Here is a 23,548-nt window from a genome sequence, read left to right on the forward strand (position 1 = left end):
TTTGCCAGGACTACCACCTGATAGGGAGATAGGGTTTGAAATTGAATTACTACCAGGTACCAGACCTATCTCTATTCCTCCCTACAGGATGGCGCCAGCTGAGTTAACAGAGTTGAAAGCACAGTTGCAGGACTTGGTAGATAAGGGTTTCATCCGCCCTAGTACCTCACCTTGGGGTGCTCCAGTGCTCTTTGTCAGAAAGAAGGATGGATCCCTTAGACTTTGTATCGACTACAGACAGTTGAACAAGGTCACTATCAAGAATAGGTATCCCTTACCGCGGATTGATGATCTATTTGACCAGCTAGCTGGAGCAGGTTGTTTTTCGAAAATAGATCTGAGATCCGGGTATCATCAGTTGAGAGTCAGAGAGGCAGATGTGCCTAAGACAGCTTTTCGGACCAGATATGGGCATTATGAGTTCTTAATGATGCCGTTCGGGTTGACTAACGCCCCTGCAGCATTTATGGATCTCATGAACAGGGTATTCAGTGAGTTTCTGGATCACTTTGTCATTGTGTTTATCGATGATATCTTAGTGTATTCCAGAGATGCAGAGGAGCATGCCCAGCATCTGAGGATCGTTTTGCAGACACTGAGAGAGCATGGTTTATATGCCAAGTTCTCGAAGTGTGAGTTTTGGTTACGGAGCATTGCCTTCTTGGGACATGTGGTATCAGCAGAGGGTATTGAGGTAGACCCCAAGAAGATAGAGGCTGTAGCTAACTGGCCCAGACCCACTACAGTGACTGAGATTAAAAGCTTTCTGGGACTGGCAGGTTACTACAGGAGGTTCGTTCAGAACTTCTCAAAGATAGCAGCTCCTATGACCAAATTGACTCAGAAGAACCAGAAGTTTATCTGGTCAGACCAGTGTGAAGAGAGCTTTGAGGAGCTCAAAAGGAGATTGACAACAGCACCAGTGTTAGCTCTGCCTGTGAGTAATGAAGCCTTCACAGTGTTCTGTGATGCATCTCGAGTGGGATTGGGTTGTGTTTTGATGCAGAGTGATAGAGTAATAGCTTATGCTTCTAGACAGTTGAAGAAGCACGAGTTAAATTACCCTACCCATGACCTAGAGATGGCAGCAGTTATCTTTGCACTTAAGATGTGGCGGCATTACCTCTACGGAGTTAAATGCGAGATCTTCACCGATCACAAGAGTTTACAGTACATCTTAAGTCAAAGAGAGCTGAATTTGCGGCAGAGAAGGTGGGTCGAATTGCTCAGTGATTATGATTGTAAGATCCAGTATCATCCGGGTAAGGCAAATGTTGTCGCAGACGCCCTAAGCCGGAAGTCACTAGGCAGTTTATCCCATATAGCAGCAGAGCGGAGACCGGTTGTGATGGAGCTTTATAAGCTCTTTGACGAGGGATTACAGTTAGAGTTGTCTGGTACAGGTGCGTTGATAGCACAGATGAGAGTGACACCTGTGTTTCTGGAGCAGATAGCTCAGAGACAGCATGAGGACCCTGAGTTGATGAAAATTGCCAGGACTGTTCAGTTAGGCAATAGTGTAGAGTTCAGATTTGACAGTAAAGGGATCCTTCGCTATGGGAGTCGACTTTGTGTACCAGATAGGGGCAGTGTGAAGGAAGACATTATGGGGGAAGCTCATAATGTGAGGTATAGTGTTCACCCAGGAGCCACCAAGATGTATCAGGATCTGAAAAGGATCTATTGGTGGCCAGCCATGAAGAAAGAAGTGGCGCAGTTCGTGACAGCCTGTGAGGTTTGTCAGAGGGTGAAATTAGAGCATCAAAAACCAGCCGGAATGCTTAACCCATTACCGATTCCAGAGTGGAAATGGGAAAACATAGCCATGGATTTTGTAGTGGGTTTACCAGTAGCGTCCAACAGGATAGACTCGATATGGGTGATTGTGGACAGACTCACAAAATCTGCTCATTTTCTTCCAGTACGGAGTAACTATTCTGTGGATAAGCTGGCACAGGTCTATCTGGATGAGATAGTGAGATTACATGGAGTTCCAGTAGCTATAGTGTCAGACAGAGGACCTCAGTTTACCTCCCGCTTTTGGCGGAGTCTGCAAAGTGCGATGGGCACGAGATTGGAGTTTAGTACTGCTTTCCACCCACAGACTGATGGCCAGTCAGAAAGGACCATCCAGACCATAGAGGATATGCTTCGACTATGTGTGTTAGACTTTGGCGGTTCTTGGAGGCAGCATCTACCTTTGGTGGAGTTTGCCTACAATAACAGCCATCATGCGAGCATCGGGATGGCTCCTTATGAAGCATTATATGGGCGGAAGTGCAGATCCCCTGTTTGCTGGGAAGAGGTAGGAGAGAAAGCTCTTGCAGGGCCAGAGTTAGTAGACATTACCAGTAGAATGGTGCCCATGATCAGAGAGAGAATCAGAACAGCTCAAAGTAGACAGAAAAGTTATGCAGACGTGCGTAGAAAGCAGTTAGAGTTCCAGGAGGGTAATTGGGTATTGCTGAAAGTGTCTCCAATGAAAGGAGTGGTTCGTTTTGGGAAGAAGGGTAAATTAGCTCCACGGTACATTGGACCCTTTGAGGTGTTGCAGAGGATCGGAAATGTGTCGTATAAGCTGGATTTACCTGCTTCGATGGAGAGGATTCACCCGGTTTTTCATGTTTCTATGCTACGACAGTTTGTGTCAGATCCGAATCAGGTACTAAGTGAGCCTGAGGTGGAGATTCATACAGATCTCACCTATATAGAGCAGCCAGTGCGGATTCTGGACACGCAGATCAGACAGCTAAGGAACAAGGAGATTCCGATGGTGAAAGTTTTATGGAACCACCATAATCTAGAAGAGTGCACATGGGAGACGCGGGAGTCTATGCTCCAGCAGTATCCATATTTGTTTTGAGGTTAGTTTCCTCCTTGTATTTTGTATTGTGTTTTGTTAGTTGTTTTAGGAACATCCGAGGACGAATGTTCTTAAGGAGGGGAGAATGTAATACCCGGCTAGAGTCCGGCACCGGAATTCCTGTTGTCTGGTGGAATTCGGGGTGTCGAAATTCTAAAAAGGGTAGGATTATGTGTTACGAGGTGTTATGATGTGTTTAAATGTTTTAAGGTTAAGGGAAGTGAGTTTTGAGTTGAAATGAACCAAGGCAGTTGAGCCAAGTTCGGCCGCCGAAAGTAAGTTCGGCCGCCGAAAGTGTTTGGCTTCCGAAGGGACGTTCGGCCCCCGAACGTTGCATGGTCTTGCATGTGATTGGGCAGCCGACGATGAGTTGGCCAGCCAAGCTGAGTCATGGCTTTTGACAGATGTTGGCCTCAGATTCTTGCCATGAATTAGCCACGTCTTCTATGACTCATCTGCAAGCGTTTTGAGCAGCTCATGCAGGAGTTTGCTCATTTACCAAGTTTTGAAGGGTTTGAAGAAAAGTGAGCTTTGAAGAGTTTGTGAGGGTAAAGAAGAGTTGATCTGTTTCCCTTGTTCAGTACATGCATCTTCCTGTTTATAGAGGTAAGGGAAGATCTAAAAAACCTGTTTATGTGTTGTCTGAAGGTTTTATGGAAGTTAAGGGAGAGAGATGCATGTTTAAGTGAGAAGTAGTGTTTTTGATGAGTTATGCATGTATATATGTTTATGTGTTATGTTTGTTTGTTGTTTGGGGTTATTAGCTAGTTTTGGACCCCTGTGATCATATACATGAGTATATATATGTTGAGGAGGTGACGGTTGCATGGTTTGAGAAGTTGAAGGAAAGAAGGAGATGGTTTGCCGTTGAAACTGAGTTCTGGATGAACTCAGGTTCAGCAGCCGAAAGTTCATTCGGCCGCCGAACCTCCTGCATGGTGACTTAGTTGCCACAGCTTGCCCCCGAGTGTTTTTGCATGTTCGGCTCTGTTTGGGGGATTCGGCCGCCGAAGGTGCTTGAGTTTCGTCTCTGGAGAGGACATTCGGCCGCCGAACCTGCCGCCGAAAGTGTTCTGTCCAGCTTTTCTTTTGCATGCTTTGCATGGTTAGTTGAGTGAGTTTCAGGGGATTCTTGGGGAGTTTAATAGAGGTATTGATAAGTTAGTTTGGTCCCTCATTTGAGTCCATCTGTATAGGTACAGACCAGAGGAACCAGAGAGAGCAGCAGTGAGTACTGCTCCAGAGTTTCAGAGCTTGCAGAGTCAGTCAGTCCAGATAGCCAGAGGTGAGTGGAACTAAACTTATGACTTTTAATTGAACCACAAACTGTTTTTAGCATATCTCATGCATCATGTTTATGCCATAGGTTGATTGCATTAGTAGTCACGAATATGTTGCATTGCATTGTTATTTGATGATGTGAGTAAATGCTGAATGATCCAATAGTCTCAGACAGGAAGACCAGGAGCCTTTGACTACGCCCTGGCACGTATAGCAAAGACCAGGAGCCTTTGACTACGCCCTGGCAGGTATATAGCAAAGTCCAGGAGCCTTTGACTACGCCCTGGCAATGGTAAGTTCACAGGTGTTATATACACATATACATATATGACAGGAAGACCAGGTGCTCGATTCTACGCCCTGGCACAGAGTTACTGGGACTATGTGGTGACAGGTTTACTCTTGATGTGGCTTGTCTGTGATATGGTGCATTCCATGAGATCATATTTTACTGAGATGTTTTACTGTTCTACTCACTGGGCTATAGAGCTCATCCCATTCCCTTAACCCCAGTTTTGCAGGTTCAGTGTACAGTGTACAGGGACAGTCCAGCAGAGTACAGGAAAAGTAAAGAGATCTGTAATAGCTTAGAGTGGACATGTAATATTAAAGAGATGTAATAGTTGTTGCTTGACCTAGTGATGTATGTGTTGTACATGATCTGTATATGTATATATGTTTTCCTGTATGTGAAAACCAGGCTTAACAGGTATGAGTGAACCCATCTAGAGCAAGCTCTAGTCAGGGATACAGAGTACAGAGTACATGAGTACAGAGTACAGAGATAGTGCATGCACAGGTTAAGCCTTGGTTCAGCAAAGAGTTTTATTTTCACAGAAAATGTATGATCATGTATGAGGTTTACAGGTACACAGAGAGTATAGCAGGGTTGCTACGGGTTCTGGCGGCCTTAAGCCGACCTGAATCCTAGCGCCGGTGACGGTCCTTTTTGGGGTCGTTACAACTTGCCCCTAGCTCATCAGTTATTGTCTTCACCACTCTCAGATATTCAAAGGGGTCATCCCCTGACTTGTATTTGGGAGCATCTAGCTTGAGGTAATATGTCATCTTTACCTTGCTCCCATCAGCTGAGCTAGGTCTAGGAGGTTGAGTAACTGGGGCTGCTGGTTCTGTAGGTGGTGGAGGTGGAGGTGCAGCATTCCCCTGAGGTGGGGTTTGCCGGGTTTGGATAGAAGGGTGAGGGTGGATATGCTGGGTACTGTGTGTAAGGTGGATAGAAAGGTGGATAAGGCATGTAGGTAGGGTAGGGGTTAAAGCTGGAGTAATCCGATGTACCTCCCACCGGATACCCTGAACCCTGTGGGAAGGGTGGATAATGGGGTGGAAAACCATACCCCGAGGCCTGAACGCCTCCCTGAGATTCCCCTGTCCCTTCTTCCTCCATGCTCACATCCAGGTTCCCATCCCTCCTCTGATCCTCTTCCATAACCTCCCTCACATCTGAAGAACTTCCTCCTCTATCTGTCCCCCTTCTGCTAGCATCAAAAGACCTTCTAGGGTCCCTTGACACTCTCTCTCTATTGGCTCTACAAGACATTGCCCTAGGCAATGTAGGAGGACGGGCGCTCGTGCCCTCATCCTCAGGTGGTACTCCAGTCAATCGTGCAGATCGACGAGTTCCTCTCATCCTGTTTTCTGAGAAACAGCACACATCAAGCAAGCATTAGCATCATATGGTTCATGTGGGCACACATGAACCCTCATCACATACATCACATAGCATAGCATATCATTAATGCACATGCATATAATCATGGCATTTCACATCATAATACAAGACAGGACTCATCATCTTATCCTAGTGGACATGATCTTCCTATTGTGCTTGACCTTCTAAAACATCTATGAGTCCGACACTCTAGGTCCGATCCTATGAACCTAGGGCTCTGATACCATTCTGTAACGACCCGAAAATCGGACCGCTACCTGCGCTAGGATCCGGGTCGACTTAAGGCCGCCGGGACCCGTAGCAAGGCTGACATATAACCTGTAAACCTGTATAATCCCATACACGATCAACAACATGCATAAAAATTTTAAACTTTTTTTTTAAACATCCAACTCAATCTGAACATACATGTACAAAGTCATGATCATAATCATGATCCCTCTGTGGGATCTCATCAATGCCCCAACGGGCGATACAACATGAGATGAGTTGGCTTTCATGAACATTATAAAACATTTCTATAGATCATGTATCAAAAGGGATTACAATACTCATAGGGTCAAGCACATCTATAACCTCAATATACCTCACTACATAACATACTGAAATCTCATACATTACATCATAGTACAATTGTCATGTCCACAATCTAACTATTACATAAACATACTTCAAAACTCTGGCTAACCTCCTGGTCTACCCTGTACCTGCACATCTGGGGTTAGGGGAGAGGGGTGAGCTACAAAGCCCAGTGAGCAGAATAGTGAAATCATATATTTAAAAATCTCATGCCATTATGTAATGCAACACATCACAACAAATCACATCTCGGATGGTATTGTCACCAATAGTCCTCTACATAGTCCAACTGTGTCGGGACGTAGAATGGGTACAACCGGTCTTTCTCTTAACATAACATATCATACAGTCCAACTGTGCCAGGGACGTAGAATGGGTACAACCTGGACTTCCTCTTACATCGTGCCAGGGACGTAGAATGGGTACAACCTGGACTTCCATACCATATCATGCCGTAACATCATCATGCCATATGAGGACTAAAGGATCATCCAATAACCAATCCACATCAACATCATAAATGCAATGCAACATATTCGTGAATACTAATGCAAACAACCTACTATATCTCATGGCATTCATGATGCATGGATCATGCTCAAAACTCATATTTCATTTATTTTAAAACTTAAGGTTTATTCCACTCACCTCTGGCTAGCTCTGACAACTCTGTAGCAGCTGACTCACTGCTGGGGTCCTCGGTTCCTCGGGTCCGAACCTACACAGGTGGACTCCAATGAGGGACCAAACATACATAAACATAACTCTAATATACTCCCCAAAAACCCCCTAAAACATCATAAAACAATTACATAAAAACATGCAAGAAATGGCTGGACAGGGCACTTTCGGCGGCAGGTTCGGCGGCCGAAAGTCCCTCCAGAGTCGAAAGTCAGGCAGGTTCGGCGGCACCTTCGGCGGTCGAAACTCCCAGACAGAGGCGAAACTCATGCATGTTCGGCGGCACCTTCGGCGGCCGAAAGTCCCAGACAGAGACGAAAGTCTCTTTTCGGGGGCAACTTCGGCAGCCGAAAGGCCTGCCTCACTAACCATGTTCGGCGGCCGAAAGTGCCTTCGGCTGCCGAACCTGGTTTCTGCCAAAGGGCAGAAACTTGGCTCCTTTGTGCATTTTAGCCTCCAAACTCACCAATCATGCATAAACTAGTTCTAAAACATGCATACATACCATACATTACACCTAGGGGTCTCAAACTAGCAAATTCCCCAACTACAACACTTCAAACACACAAAAATCAACATACATTGTTCATCAAAACATCAAAACCCATAAACTCATCAACAAGCCTAAATATGCATCTCTACCCATAAAACAACTTAATGCTTGTTTAAAACACATAACAAGGGGTGGGTCCGAGCTTACCTCTTGAAGAAACGAGAGGGAAGGCGATCCTAGCTTGGAGATGGAGAGATTGAGCTCTTTGAACCTCCAAGTACCCAAAACTTGCTCTTTACTCACAGATCTTCAAAACAGAAGTTAAAACCCGTGAAAATCATGGAAGATCTAAGGAAAACACTCAAGATCGAGGGAGGGGTGGCGGAGACTCACCATGGCCGACAACGGGGGAGAAAAAGCTCGCCCGTGCGGACCTAAGGGACCCTTTTATAGGTGGCTGGCCAGGCCACGTTCGGGGGCCGAAAGTGCCTCCGCATGCATGCCATGTTCGGCGGCCGAACTTGACTTTCGGCGGCCGAACCTGGGCTTCCCTCACTCATGCTTTCGGGGGCCTAACGTGCCTCCAAAACGCATGCATGTTCGGCGGCCGAACTTGACTTTCGGCGGCCGAACCTGGGTTTTCCTCCAAAGACTTTTCATGCAAAAACTCATTAAATTTTCATACTAAAAACCGTGAAATACTTTAAAACATTTTATGAAAACATGTTTCTACCCTACTAGAGGCTTCCGACATCCGAGATTCCACCGGACGATAGGAATTCCAATACCGGAGTCTATTACAACTAGATTGTGTCTGCTAATGGTAATTTTCTATGAAGTTTCATCTTATTCAAGAGAGGGCGAGTCTTGATGAAGAACTAGGTGTTATGGTGTCTGAGTCTTCCTTTCTACGGGTAGGACTGCGTATCAGTTTATCAGACACTTGCCATGTGACCCTATCTTATGGCGGCAGCTCATGACTTATTTTGGACAGTTGTTATATCGCATCAAATATATACATACATATATACATATATATATATATATATATATATAAAAAAAACTATAAAACCACAAAACCCAAGCCCATCAAACCTAAAATCAAGCCCATCAGATCTAAAGAAATGGATACAGGAATTAAGTCAATCACCTCTTTCCTTAGATCTGATGGGCTTGATTCCTATATCCATTTCTTTAGATTTGATGGGCTTGATTTTAGGTTTGATGGGCTTGGGTTTTATAGTTTTATAGTTTTTTTTTTTAGTTAGTACACTTATTGATTTTTCCGACGAGCTAGTCCCTAACTCATCTATCTGGTTCTCACTTCCTATTAGTTCTGATGTTGAATTTTTTGAGTCTATATATAATTCCTGAATTTTATTTACTATCTCTTCATCTAATCTTAACTCATTTAGTTTTTTATTAAACTTACAAAATTTAGATGTATGACTTTTTTGTCCACAATTATAACATGTTAAATCTTTAAATGATTTTTTATTCTGGATTTTATTTACTAGGCTCTTCTTCCTATATTTCTTGTAAGGTTTATAACTTTTCTTTTTATTATAAAGTTCTTCTTTGCTTGGTTTATTAATATATCGTTTTTTATAATATTAGTTCTTTTTATGGTATTTTCTAGGTTTATCCTTTGAACATTGACCATTACATTTTTTATCTTGATCTATTCCATAATCAAACTGTTTACAAAAAGACCCTAATTCTTGTCTAATTTTATGCATCTCATACTTTAATGTTCTTTGCAATTTTAAATCATAACAAAACTGTAAACCTTCTTTTTAGATTATACTTACCAATTGTCCATATGTTAGTTTATTATAAGGTATCGAATTTCCATATTGTTGTTTTATATTGTTTCTTACATTTTCTCCTAGAAAATAAGGAAGTCCAGCTAAAAACTTTTCCTTCCAAAAGTCTTGGTTTGAGTCTTCCCTTAAAATTAATCTAGTAAAAAATGTGGTTTTATAATACTGAAAATTCCTTAATTTTTTACATTTTAAATTACTTAATAATTCAGCATTTTTATCTTTTAAATGGGACGGACCTCCTATAAAATGTAATGAAATAGTTAAAATTAATGTTGATGCTGCATATTGAATAGTTTCCCCTAATTCATTTAATATTGGTTCTCCTTCACTATTTACCTGAATTGAATTTAATATGTCTAACTGTTCTTAATCAATTAAGTGGTAATCCCACCAACCTTTTAACTGTCCCGTAAAACCTGCTATAATAATCTCAGCTATTGCTCTATCTGAAGCAAAAGACTGGGTTTTATATGCATTAGCTGTCATAGTCATTTGTTGTAATAAACTTAATATATTATATTCAGATAGTCCATCTATATCACAGTATGTCACCGTCCAATTCGAGAGAACGTTTGTCAGAACATCCTAATATGGTCAGAGTATTAATACCTGTGGACGAGCCATCTTTGATGATATTTTTTTTCTCCATCTCCTTTCTTGTCGAACTCGTCGAGTCACAAATTTATCACTGTATACAATAAATATTTAAAACTATAGATACTAATTAATAATACATATAGTTAAAATTATAGATTCTAAACAGTATAAAGTATAAGAATCACTTGAATTAAGTGACTTTAAAATAGGGATAAATTAGTAAATTTCTTAAAAATTTAGGGGATAGTAATCTTTCTATAAAAAGTATGACTTTTAAAGCAATTATTATTTGAGAATGAGAGTGTAGCTTTCTCATTTAGCAGGAACCAGACAGGAAGTAACCCATGAATTCAGGACTCTTCTTTTATATATATTACAATCTTCACAACAACATCTTCACTATCAAAGTTCTGTCCTAAACTTTGAATTTTCACAACATCCATGGAAGACAAGGAAGAAAAATCAGCTCCATCAACTGCTGAAGATGGGATCAAGTACAGAGGAATTAAAGCCATGCCATTTATTATAGGTATTTTATTGAAATTTTCTCATACCCATGTTCTTGTTTGTAAGAGATTTTGAAAATTTGTTAAACTTTGACAGGAAATGAGACTTTTGAGAAGCTGGGAACAATTGGGACACTGGCAAATCTATTGGTTTATCTCACAAGTGTGTTTAATATGAAGAATATAACAGCTACTTTGCTTATTAATGTCTTCAATGGAACTAGTAATGTTGCACCATTAGTTGGTGCTTTTCTTTCAGATTCTTACTTTGGAAGATACAAGAGTTTGGCCTTTGCTTCCATCTGTTCTCTTTTGGTACTTTTCTTTAATTTCATCCTTTTATCACTTTTTCTTTAGTCATTTTGTTGAATCCCACCTCAGTTTGGGACAAGGTAATGTATCCTTACTTACAAGGGTCTTATGCACTTCTCGCTCTTGAGTTAGTTTTTTAGTGAGTTAAACATGACCCAAATTTAATATGGTATCAAAGTCTCTCCACCCATATTTGACCTCTCGTAAATATGTCACCCTCTAATATAGTTATGAGCGTGAGCGATTATCTTAAACCACTAGATTGGAAGAGTGATAGACTCGAACTTGGATCAAACGAGATATATGTGAAATCGCTAGATTAAACTATGCTAAATTTAAAAAGATAGTATTTGTCGTTTCAATTATTTTAGTTTAAAGATTTGATTTTCGATATTCTTTTGAATATCTCAAACAAACAAGTTGATTAAATACCAATACATGGATTCAAACTTATAAATCCAATCATAGTATTAGAAATTTTGTTTTTCTATTAGATGGGGAAAATATGCCTAATTGAGAATTTCTTCAACCTTTTTTTCATTTTCAAGGGGATGACAGTACTAACTCTCACAGCAGCAATCTCCAAATTACACCCACCAAAATGTGATGCAAAACAAAGTGGCACATGTGTTGAACCAACAGCTTGCCAATTTGCCTTTCTACTAAGTGGATTTGGGTTTCTAGTCCTTGGAGCTGGAGGCATCAGGCCCTGTAACTTAGCCTTTGGAGCTGACCAGTTCAATCCAGCTACTGAATCTGGGAAGCAAGGCATCAATAGCTTCTTCAATTGGTATTATTTCACCTTCACATTTGCTATGATGATATCTGCTACCTTCATTGTCTATATCCAATCAAATATAAGCTGGACTATTGGGTTAGCCATTCCGGCTTGTTTAATGTTCATGTCCTGTGCACTTTTCTTCTTGGGTTCAAAACTTTATGTCAAAGTGAAACCAGAAGGTAGCCCTATCACTAGTTTGCTGCAAGTACTAGTTGCTGCTGCTAAGAAGCGAAGGCTAGATCTTCCTGACAACCCTGCTCTTTCCCTTTTCGATTATATTCCGGCCAATTCTATCAATTCCAGGCTTCTCTACACCAATCAATTCAGGTAAAAGGAAACTCATACACACTTGGACGTTTTAATGTTTTTTCAAATCCGATATACAAGAATTTTGGGTGACTGACTTCTTGACGAAGTATAGAGCTTCTCAGAGTAAATGGTTTTGGAGTCCTGATGGGTAAAACTCTGTCCATACTTGTCTTTGCTAATATCTAAATATTCCAACAGGTGGCTTTCCAAGTCTGCAATTACAACTAGTGAAGACCAAATCAATTTCAATGGCTCAGCTGCCAACCCATGGAAACTTTGCAGTATCCAACAAGTGGAAGAAGCAAAATGTGTCCTAAGAGTGATCCCAATATGGGCATCAGCCATAATTTACTTTGTGGCAATAATTCAGCAACAAACATATGTTGTTTTCCAAGCTCTTCAATCAGACAGAAGACTTGGCAACACTGGCTTTCAGGTCCCTGCTGCTTCATTTATAGTCTTTTCAATGCTCAGCCTCACAATCTGGATACCCATTTACGACAGAATCCTAGTTCCCTCTTGTCGGAAGCTCACCGGAAAAGAAGGTGGAATAACAATCCTCCAGAGAATGGGTATCGGAATTGTTCTCTCAATCATCACCATGCTTGTTTCTGCTGTTGTTGAAGAGAGAAGAAGGCATTTGGCTCTTACAACGTTAACACTAGGCACTGCACCTAAAGGAGGAGCCATATCATCCATGTCTGCTTTGTGGCTCGCCCCTCAGCTGACGCTTGCAGGGCTAACCGAGGCCTTTAACTCCATTGGCCAGATGGAATTTTATTACAAGCAGTTCCCAGAAAATATGAGAAGTGTTGCTGGTTCTTTCTTATTTCTTGGAATTGCAGGTTCGAGTTATGTCAGTGGTTTTCTTGTTTCAATTGTGCATCATATCACAGCAAGATCTCCAGGTGAGGATTGGTTGGCTGAGGATCTTAATAAGGGGAAATTGGATAGATTTTATTACATGATTGCTGCTTTAGGAGTTGTCAACTTTGGCTATTTCTTAACGTTTGCTAAGTGGTATAGATATAAGGATAGCAATTGCAGCAGCTTTGAGTTGAGCTTGGAAGCAAAGCAGCAGTCTCAGAAGCACCTTGTCTGAAATCATAGATTATCAAGGAATTTGCATAAATGTATTGGGTCTTATTTCTATAGTAAAATTATTATCTTAATACAAATAAAATTGTTACAAATAAAACTTAATTTTTCACTATATAAATTATATATTTTAATAAATTTCTTATTTATATTTAATAAAATTAAATTAAATTGAATTTTTATAATAATTTTTGAAATAAAATTAAATATCCATATGCAAATAATTAATACTATGTCAACTCATATTTTATTTTCCATTCTTCCCTTAGTAGTTGATGGTTATTCATTTAAGTTCCGTTTGATTTTTAATTTTAAAAATTTCAGTTATTTTAATTTAATTCGATTTTAATAAAAAAATAAATCAAATCAAACTGATTAATAATAATAATATATTATTTTCAATAATATAAAAAGATTGGATCATATTAAAATTAAAATATTTTAATTAAATTTTTAAAATATTAATATTTCAATTAAATTTTAAAATATTAAAATAAAATATAAAAAACAAAAAATATATTCAAAATTTAAACTGATCAAATCGAACCAAATTAAATCGATTCAAATTTAATTTCTAATTAAAATTAATTCAATTCAATTTATATAAATATTAAAATTTTAATTTTTAATTTATTCAATTTAATTTAATTTAATTTTAAATCAAATTGATTAAATACCTACGTCCGTCCGCAAAATTACTGAAAATTAGAGATATTGTGAATAGGGATGTAAACGGGTAAGATACCCACAAAATTGAGAGTACCCAAACCCGAACCCGATTATATATACAATTCCCGAACCCATTCCAAATCCGTTTAATATTTTAATTTTACGATACAAACCAGCAACTCAGCAAATATTTTTTTTTAATTCAATTCAATGATAAAACCAAATAAACTATCTAACAGTTGCACAACCCAGTAGGAGGAGAAATGTTCAATGACAAGAACCAGCAACTCAGCAACCCAGCAAATAATGATTTATAATCAAATAATTAGATTAATTGTCCATAAATTTTAAAAATCAACAGTATTACATTAATCAAATAGCAAATAATTAGATTTTTTAACATATCCAAATAATCAGATTAATAGTTCATAAATTATAAAATTCTTTAAGAACATACACATAAAATATCTTAAAACCTGAAGAGAGTTATAGTCAAAGCAGATGTCGCCGATTGAGGAGAGAAGGATTGTCTCTAGCGTCAGTGAAGTGCGGGGAGAGAAGCGTAAATCGAAAATCGAAAAGAGTAGATTTCACCCGACTGGGGAGAGAGAAGGAGATATGACGACGCCGACCGGGCAGAGGGAAGAGTTGTCTTCAACTGGAAAGTCGGAGATGTCGCCGCTGGAGAGAGAGAAGGAGATATTGCTGACGGGGAAGAGAGAAGATTTATCGTCGACTGGGGAGAGAAAGGAGACGTCGTCGGTGATGACTGGGCTGCCGGCAGTCGTCAGTGAAGTGGGGGAGAGGCGTGATTGAGAACTATGGGAAGGAAAGCGAGGGAGAGAGAGAGACGTAGACGAAGAAAGGAAATAGTAAAATGAAAAAATAAATTAGGAATTAGAGCTAGTTTTGTTAGTATAATTAATCGGGTTCGCGTAACGGGTATCCGATCACCTAATCCCGAACCCTACCCGAATCGGAGACGGGTAAAATTTTTCAAACCCGAATCCGCCCAAATCCGTTTTGTAAAAACCTAAATCCGTCCTAATAGGGTTTGGGCGGATCGGGTACCCGTGAAAACCCACCCGGCTGCCATCCCTAATTGTGAAAATTAAAATGACCCATCAAGTTGACTCGGTTGACCCGGGCAGTAATGGATCAAGCTTTAATTAAACCCGATAGCAAATTGACCCATCAATAATCAAAGCGATTTGGTCAGATTTTCGTATCTGTGTGATTCGTCGTGAATCGATGAGTCACAATCAATTGAATTAATTTACAATGTCACAATCAATTTAATTATTTGAATATAATTTTAATTAAATTCATATATTTTTATTAAGAATTAAATAAGCCTATATTAATATAAAATTTAAATTTTTATTAAAAAAAATAAATAAATAAAATATTTAATATGTTGTTAAATTGTTAGACTTGAATCCTAATAAAATATTCAAATAATTTACAACACTGCACTTATTTTTATTCAATTTTTAATATTATTTAATAATTTAATAAAGTTTATTTTTATAAAAAAAAATATAGAACACCATAAGGATGTATGTAAATATAATTTAACCAATGTCGAAAATTTAATTTATGAAAATTAAAATACTTAATTAAATTTATTAATTTATATTAATAGATATAATATTTAATTAATTATTAAAATGCTCTGATAGAATAACTTTCAACTTAAATTTTTCTTTGTGGTCTTTTTATGATTTACTTTCGTTTTTATCTCTTTTTTAAATCTAACTTCTTTTTTCCATTCTACATGAAAAATGATTTGCCTCAATTAAATATCGAATAAAAAAAAGATGTTGTTTCTATTAAGAACTCCAAAAATATTTCGATCGTCACTTATGATTTCTGTATCGTGGGGATATTTTTCACATACAATCCAATCAATTTTCAGAATATGCAGACCTCTTTAGCAGATTTATGACGGCAATCCTTGGACAGTTATTGTATTCAAGGATTTGATTTCTAGTTACAAGTTGAACATTTTATTTTTTATGGAAACAAAAGCTCTTAGTTTAGTTTTTATATAGAATTTTTTCATAATTTTTTACATTTTGATGGTTGCTTTCCAGTCAATAGACAAGAATTAAGAGGAGGCCTTTCGGAAGAGTCATGGGTCTGTTTCTATGGTTGGCTTTTCTTCAAATTTTATTGATTCAGTTGTTTCGGAAGGTAATGTTCAATGTATGTTTACTAATTATTATGGTTTTTTGAAATCATAACAACGACGTTAGTTTTGAAATCTTATTCGAGTTTTATCTCATATAAGTTCTCTTTCGTGACTTTTTTCTCGTAGAAGTTCTCTTTTGTGTCTTTGTTCGTTAGACTTTAATGACTTATGCTTTGAGAGATAAAAAAGAATGAGAAGCATTTTTACCAAATTATCTTATATAGGAATTTAATTTTGAATGATTGTAAATTTTTGTTAGACTCTAAAATTGATTTTTCTATTAGACAAAGTGATTTACTTCAAGAAAATTGGAGTTTTGAAAATAACAGTTAGTGATTAATCTCTTACATGAGAATTGAGAGATTAATTTATCAATTTTAAGCCAGTTTGCGAAAATAATTTATATATAGAAAATATTTTTTAAAAAAATATTTTTAATAAAATAATTTATTTTTTATTATTTAATTTTTTAGATATCTTAATAAATTTATATATAAAGATATTAACTGAATATGACTTTTTATAAATTTGTTTTATAAAAAGACTTTTTTTTTATAAGAAGAAAATTATTTCTCTTAAATAACTTAATTTTTTTAATTAAAAAATATTTTTTTATTGATTAAAGTTTCATTTGTTTCACGTTAAATATTTTTTAAAAAAATATTTTTCATATTTTTATACATTTGAGAATGCTCAAAAAATTTAATTAATTAAAAATATTTTCCTCATAAAAAAAATTATACTCATTTTGAAAATAAAAAGTTATTTTTCACTTTTTTTAATTTTTATTAAAACTTTTATATATAAATTTATTAATAAATTTATTTTTTAAATTAAAATTAAATAATAAAAAAAATTATCTTGTTAAAAAATATAGTTTTTTAAAAAATAAAAACTAATTTTTTTAAATATTTTAAATAATTAAAAAATATTTTTCATCAGATAAATGGAGCCTTAATTTTAAAATCTTAAAAAAAAAAATTAGTTAATTCTCGATAGGATGCGGGCTGATTTAATGCCTTTAAAAGCTAGTAAGTCTGGGGTTTCCGGTCCCCGACTAAGGCCCAACTAAAAAGCCTAATGTAATAAATCAACACTATGGAGTCCAATTCTAAACTGGAACAGATCAATCCGGAAAAAAATCACCTGACTGGCAAAACAAATGAAATCTAACCAATGGTGAGCTTCTCTCACACTCACAAATCACAATCCTATCATTTGGCATGAATGATTTTACATTAAAAAAATTTAAATAAATTCTTATAAAATCATTCGTGATTTTATTTTCATACATGATAAAAAAAAATTTATTTCAAACAAGAATTTTACAAGAAAAGAATTTAATTGAATTGAATTCTCACAAAATTCTTAATTTCAAATGGAGAGAATATATCAAAATTATAATCCATAAAATATCCATTTTTATAGTGTAGAGCACAACTTATCCCATGTTAAATACCATAACACATATTGGCTAGATAAATTATCTTAATTTGTAACATAATTGATGACCGCGGGGGCTCTGGATGCATGACCTGAGGTAACTTAATAAAAAAGAATTGGGCCCTGGCTAAACGAGGGCTCAATAAGCGGTGATAGACCCATTCACCAGTTCAGGGCCTATCCTTGCAAGGCGAAGAGGACTTGAACTGGCCCAAGTCATTTTAACCTAAATGTTCATTAGCCTATGTGGAAAGACAGAGCCCGCGATGCCCGAGATCATGTCCAAGTGGCGCCGAATGAAATTAAATAGTCGTCTGACAAGAGGAAAGGACACAGTATGTTCGTACATGCTGCTAGCGTGAATATGGCAGAGGGATACGGGCACAGGATGGCGGTTACACACCTAAAAAGACAAAAAGAAGGAAAATAAAAGGGGAACGAGGGAGAAATAGAAACTAAGCTTTCCAAAAAATACATGAGCCTAGACCCATTCTCAGATCTTAGACATTAATTGGTGCCGTCTGTGAGAACGAAGGATATCTTATCATCACCAGAGTTCTCATTCTTATTCACCCACTGAGATACACATAGCAAACCTTGGTGAAAACCATACAAGAATCACTCAAAATGATCTGAGCTCGACCTAGGAGAGTCCACTGTTCTCATTTTCCAACCCAATAACACCAGTAAACCCGTCACCTGCATTATTAAACCCCTCACTGAGCTCAACTGGAACCATGCCTCGAACCTCTTTGTCAAACTAAGAACTTGAAAACATGGCCCTCCAGCTGCAAATGTAACGACCCGAAAACCGGACCGCTACCGGCGCTAGGATCCAGATCGACTTAAGGCCGCCGGGACCCGTAGCAACCCTAACATACCTCCTGTATACCTGTTAAATCCCATACATGATCATACATATACATAAAAAATTTTAAACTTTTTTTTTCATTCACCAAGCTTACCCTGTGCATGCACAACTCAACAACATAAACCCCACACTGGAGCCCTCATCAAATGCTCCAATGGGGTGACATATCATATATTAAGCTTGGTTTATATAAATATCATTAAAACATTTCATTAAAAAGATCATGTACCAAAAGGGGATTAACATACACTAGGGCCAAGCACAACTCTATCCTCAATACAATTCTTTACATTACATCATATTATAACATTTTACAATACATGTCCACATCTAGCTATTACATAAAACATGACTTCTAATCCTGGTGACTTCCTGGTCTAGCCCGCACCTGCAAACCTGGGAGATTAAGAGAATGGGGTGAGCTACTAGAGCCCAGTGAGCAGAACTAAAAATTGTTAAGTAAAACATGCCATCATGAAATGCATCACATCACAGCAAGTCACATCAAGGATGGACTTGTCACCTATAGCCCTCTACATATCTAATCATGCCAGAACGTAGAATGGGTCCTGGTCTTTCACTTAAACATAACATTCCAAGGTGCCAGAACGTAGAATGGGTCCTGGTCTTTCTTTTATACTGTGCCAGCGAACGTAGAATGGGTCCCACTGGACTTTCATACCGTATCATATCATATCATGTCATCTCATCTCATATTGAGGGCTAAGGATCATCCAATATCCATCCACATCATCATCATATTATGCAATGCAACATATTCATGAATTCTAATACAAACAACCTATAATAATATGGCATTTGTGATGCATGATCATGCTAAAAGTTTCATTAATTTAAAAGCATAGTTCTGTTCTACCCACCTCAGACTGACTCTGGAGAAGCTAATCTCATTGCTGGGGGCCTCGGTTCCTCGGGTCCGAACCTACACAGGTGGACTCAAATGAGGGATCAAACAAAGACTAACATGACTCTAAACAACTCCCCAAAAACCCCCTAAAATACCCCAAAATATTCATGCAAAACAAGCAAAGGAAGGCTAGACAGGGCACCTTCGGCGGCACCTTCGGCAGCCGAAAGTTCCCTCCAGATCCAAAACTCATGCATATTCGGCGGTAGGTTCGGCAGCCGAAACTCCCATCCAGAGCCGAAAGTCCAACTTTCGGGGGCAGGGTTCGGCAGCCGAAACATGCTACCACAGGCAGGTTCGACGGCCGAAAGTTCCTTCGACGGCCGAAAGTTCCTTCGGCTGCCGAACCTGAGTTCTTGTAATACTCGGCTAGACGCCGGCATCAAAATTCTTACTTTCCGGCGGGATTTCCGTTGGAATCTGGAATTCGAGGATGTCGGAGGTTCCTAGAAGGGTAAAAGAGAAAGGTTTTCTAAAAGGTTTTTAAGTGTTTTATGGTTTTGAATGAAAGGATTTGAGTTTTGAAGAGAAAAGACCAAGGGCGCGTTGGCCAGGTTCGGCCGCCGAAAGAGAGGTTCGGCCGTCGAAAGTTGCATGGTTTTGCTGCCTTCGAAGCCCATGTTCGGCCGCCGAACGTGGTAGAGGTTTGCATGCAGGTTTGGCCGCCGGATGCAGCTAAAAAGCTGAGTATATAGCAGATTCTACAATAAAAGCTGAGTATATAGCAGCATCAGATGCAGCTAAAAAGGCAGTCTGGTTGAAGGAATCCATCTCAGAGGTGGGAATGGTTCTCAGCATTGCAAATCCTGTGGACCTTTATTATGGTAATAACGGTGCCATAGCATAGGCAAAGGAGCCCAGATCTCACTAGAGATCTAAAATTATACTCAGGCGATATCACCTTATTCAGAGGAGATATCAAAATATGCAAAGTAGACACAAATGACAACATTGCAAATCCACTGACCAAGCCTCTTTCACAGGTCAAGCATGATCAGCACACTAGGTCTACGGGTATTAGATACTTGTATAATTAGGCCTAGTGCAAGTGGGAGATTGTTAGTGTATATGCCCTAGGCCATAATCTTGTACCTTTTTGTATGTCATTTTTGTTATAAATAAAAGAGGTTTTTATCATTATTATTTGTTTGCATGTTACATAATAATGATTATCATCCCTGGTTACTTATTATTATGTTGATAATAATAAAATATAACTAGTATGATTATTGATTGATAATCATGAGATGATTATGTATATGTTGATATAAATCAATAATCATAAATACTTGTTAGAGAACAAAGTATTGGATGGACCCGCATTGAGATCACTACATGGGTCATTGTCATAAGTGAATCTCAAAGTAGTTATGTCTTAATCCTTTGACTTGAGATTGTCATAGTTTCCAACATAAGGACTGTTATGTTTTGACATAATCAAACGTTGTCTTTAATCGGACAATCATAAAGGTTATGATTGAGCATAATAGAAATTATGTAGAGGAAAATGAACAATCAAGATAGGATTTGTCCCTCTCTATGAGAGAGATATCTTCTGGGCCCCTCGATAAGTGAGACTGAGAAATGCATGGCCGTGCTCAAATGAATTGATAGTGTGATCAATATAATTTGAATTTATCAGTCTACTTAGAGATCGAGAAATCATAAGTTTGAACATTATAAGTTTGACATTGACCATGACTTATGTTCAAACTAGATATCGTGAGACAAAGGGATTAATACATGTTCTATTTAATAGGCTTTATCGGACTATTGATCCTCATATTAGTTGGGTAGTCATAATGTCTTGCTAGAGGCCACTTATGACTTATAGGCCTTGTTGGACTGGGCCTATTGCCAATTAATATGAGCCTATTGGGTCACACACAAGAACGTTGTTGATGTGCTATATTAATGGGCTAAAAGCCCATTAGTATAATTAATAATAATAAAATGTTATTATTATTAATATTATTATTAATATTAATTATTAATATAATTAATAATAATAAGTGTTATTATTATTAATAATAATAATTTATTATTATGAGATAATAATATTTAAAAGATCTGCAGTCTATCTGTAAGTGTTACAGATAAAGGACTCTATCACATAAAGATATTTGAGTATCTGTGAGATTGTGATAGTGGGTTCTAAGCACAACTCTTTTAGGAAAAGAGTTATGGGAAAATAAAAAGACTGAGGCCTATAAATACTCCTTCTACAGATTGAGTAGGTTGGTTGAAAAAGTTTTGAGAAAACTCAGTCTAAAAGATTGTAGAACATAGAGCACATAATCTATCCATCCTCAAAAGAGCTAGCACTCTAGAAGGATAGAAGACGTTCGTGTGGATACCATAGAGGGTGTTCATTTGAAAAGGCAGCACCATCAGTCCGCCAGTGTATCTTCACTACGAGATTAACAGGTTAGTCTCACATCTTTCTTATGATTTAAACGGAGCACTCGGATTCTGGGAAAGGAAATCCAAAATTTTATTTTTCCGCTGCGCAATTAGATTGCTATTAATCTACGGATTTCCCAACAGTGGTATCAGAGCCTACCTGTGCTTTTCGTTTAAATTAATTATGCCATGATTGAAATTATATATGCGATATATATTTATTAGAATGGCATGATAATTATGGTTAAATTTATGAATGAATGATTGGATCGTTAAGATTGTTAGAAAAATTAAATTAAAATTTTTCTTTTTGGATCTAGAATCAAAATTGTTTTGATTCGTTGTTTTATATTTTAATTGTTAAAATTAAAACAACAACAATTAATAAAAAAAAAAAAACTGCAGCTTGGGTTCATGATGAACACTGTCATCGTGAACCCAGGACCACGCATGCACGATGCGTTGATAGCAGGAGGCCGTGCACAGCGGCAGATTGCACGACCGGAGGATTGCCCTTGGAAGGGCTGCGCGAGCGACCTCCCAGTGGGTTGCGCGAGTCGCGCAACCCGAGTGGTCGCGCGACCTGTGGGTCGCGGCACCCAGAGGGTCGCGCGACCCAAGGGGTAGCGCGCCCGGAGGGCGGCGCTCCCCGGAAGGCCGCGAGCCCCGGGTGTCGTGCGACCACAGGATCGCGCGACCAAGGGTCGTGCACTGGCGCGCCTCGCGCGCCGGAGGGGCGTGCACCGGTGGTTCGCCCACCGGTGAGTCGCGCGAAGGTGGGGGCAGCGACGGCCGGAGCGTCCGGCGGGCTTCTGAACCTTCGGGCAGGAGCTGGAGGAAGAAGAAGATGCTGCAATTACAAATATGCCCCTGGAATTAAAATTTAAAATAATAATAATAATAAGAAAATAAATTTTAAAATTATTAGTCTTTAAATTAGATTTAGATGACTATATTTTAAAATTATTTTTTTTAGTCTTTAAATTAGATTTAAATGACTATATTTTATTATTATTTTTAGTCTTTAAATGAGATTTAAATGACTATATTTTATTATTTTGTCATATATTAGTATGAGATACTATAATATAATATATATATGCAAGACAAAATAATTAAAATTAAAAGTTAAACCCTCACTCTAAAATTTTAAGTTTTAATGCCACCCATATATTAAAAACCTATCAAGACTAAGATCACCAAAATGCAGGTTTTGCCAAAGCAAAGTGCATTAGGATTATCCTAGTAAGGTAGGATGAGTAATGGTTACTCATTTATTTAATTTTGGTTGAGCTTAATTAGGCTATCAAAACGGTTTTGGGCCTAAGGCATTAGATGAGGTATAACATGCATTTGACATATGATGTCAATACCTCATAATTTAAGAGTTACATTAGATGTAATTGGTAAGGGGTTACCTACCTAAATAACTTAATTCTAAGCGTCATGCCAAAGCTGACTTAGAATTAGGTGAAATATGGATTTTAGCCCGCTAAAATATTATTATTTTGAGGGTTATATTTTAGTGGGAGATTATTATCACCTCAATATTAATTTGTTTATTAAATTAATTATATTTGCATATTTTTGTAGATTATTATGGCTGCTAATAACAATTCCACCTTATCACTGCGATCCATCCTTGAGAAGGATAAACTGAAAGAAAATGGGACTAATTTTATTGACTGGTTTAGAAACTTGAGAATTGTTCTCAAGCAAGAGAAAAAGTCCTACGTGCTTGATGAAGCTGTCCCTGAACCACCTCCTGCTTATGCTACTAATGCTGTTAAGAACAAGCATAAGAAGCATATGGATGATTCTAATGACATTGGATGTCTTATGTTGGCAACTATGTGCCCAGAACTTCAGAAGGATCTGGAGCACCTTGAGGCCTATGAGATGAGTGTCCATCTCAAACAGGCTTTCCAACAACAAGCTAGGCAGGACAGGTATGAAACCACCATCGCATTGCATGATTGCAAAATGGCTGAAGGTGATTCAGTTAGTGCTCATGTTTTAAAGAT

At 38.0% G+C, this 23,548-nt stretch overlaps 1 protein-coding gene across 1 annotated transcript; it reads left to right on the top strand.

The window, feature by feature from the left end:
• Positions 1–10,398: 10,398 nt before the first annotated feature.
• Positions 10,399–13,131, top strand: LOC122721901 (protein NRT1/ PTR FAMILY 2.10-like). Its single transcript, XM_043950974.1, has 4 exons — positions 10,399–10,539; positions 10,614–10,831; positions 11,377–11,936; positions 12,117–13,131. The coding sequence occupies exons 1-4, from the start codon at positions 10,452–10,454 to the stop codon at positions 13,018–13,020; spliced, it is 1,770 nt and encodes a 589-aa protein (XP_043806909.1). The 5' UTR covers positions 10,399–10,451; the 3' UTR covers positions 13,021–13,131.
• The last annotated feature ends 10,417 nt before the right edge of the window (positions 13,132–23,548 follow it).

The sequence above is a fragment of the Manihot esculenta genome, chromosome 15 (genome assembly GCF_001659605.2).
Source record: "Manihot esculenta cultivar AM560-2 chromosome 15, M.esculenta_v8, whole genome shotgun sequence".
Lineage (NCBI taxonomy): Eukaryota > Viridiplantae > Streptophyta > Magnoliopsida > Malpighiales > Euphorbiaceae > Manihot > Manihot esculenta.

Excerpts from the sequence above, each read along its gene's own strand:
- LOC122721901 (XM_043950974.1), top strand. The coding sequence starts at position 10,452 with ATGGAAGACAAGGAAGAAAAATCAGCTCCATCAACTGCTGAAGATGGG. Across the intron at positions 10,540-10,613 it reads AGCCATGCCATTTATTATAG|GAAATGAGACTTTTGAGAAG; the intron begins GTATTTTATTGA and ends AAACTTTGACAG. Across the intron at positions 10,832-11,376 it reads CTTCCATCTGTTCTCTTTTG|GGGATGACAGTACTAACTCT; the intron begins GTACTTTTCTTT and ends TTCATTTTCAAG.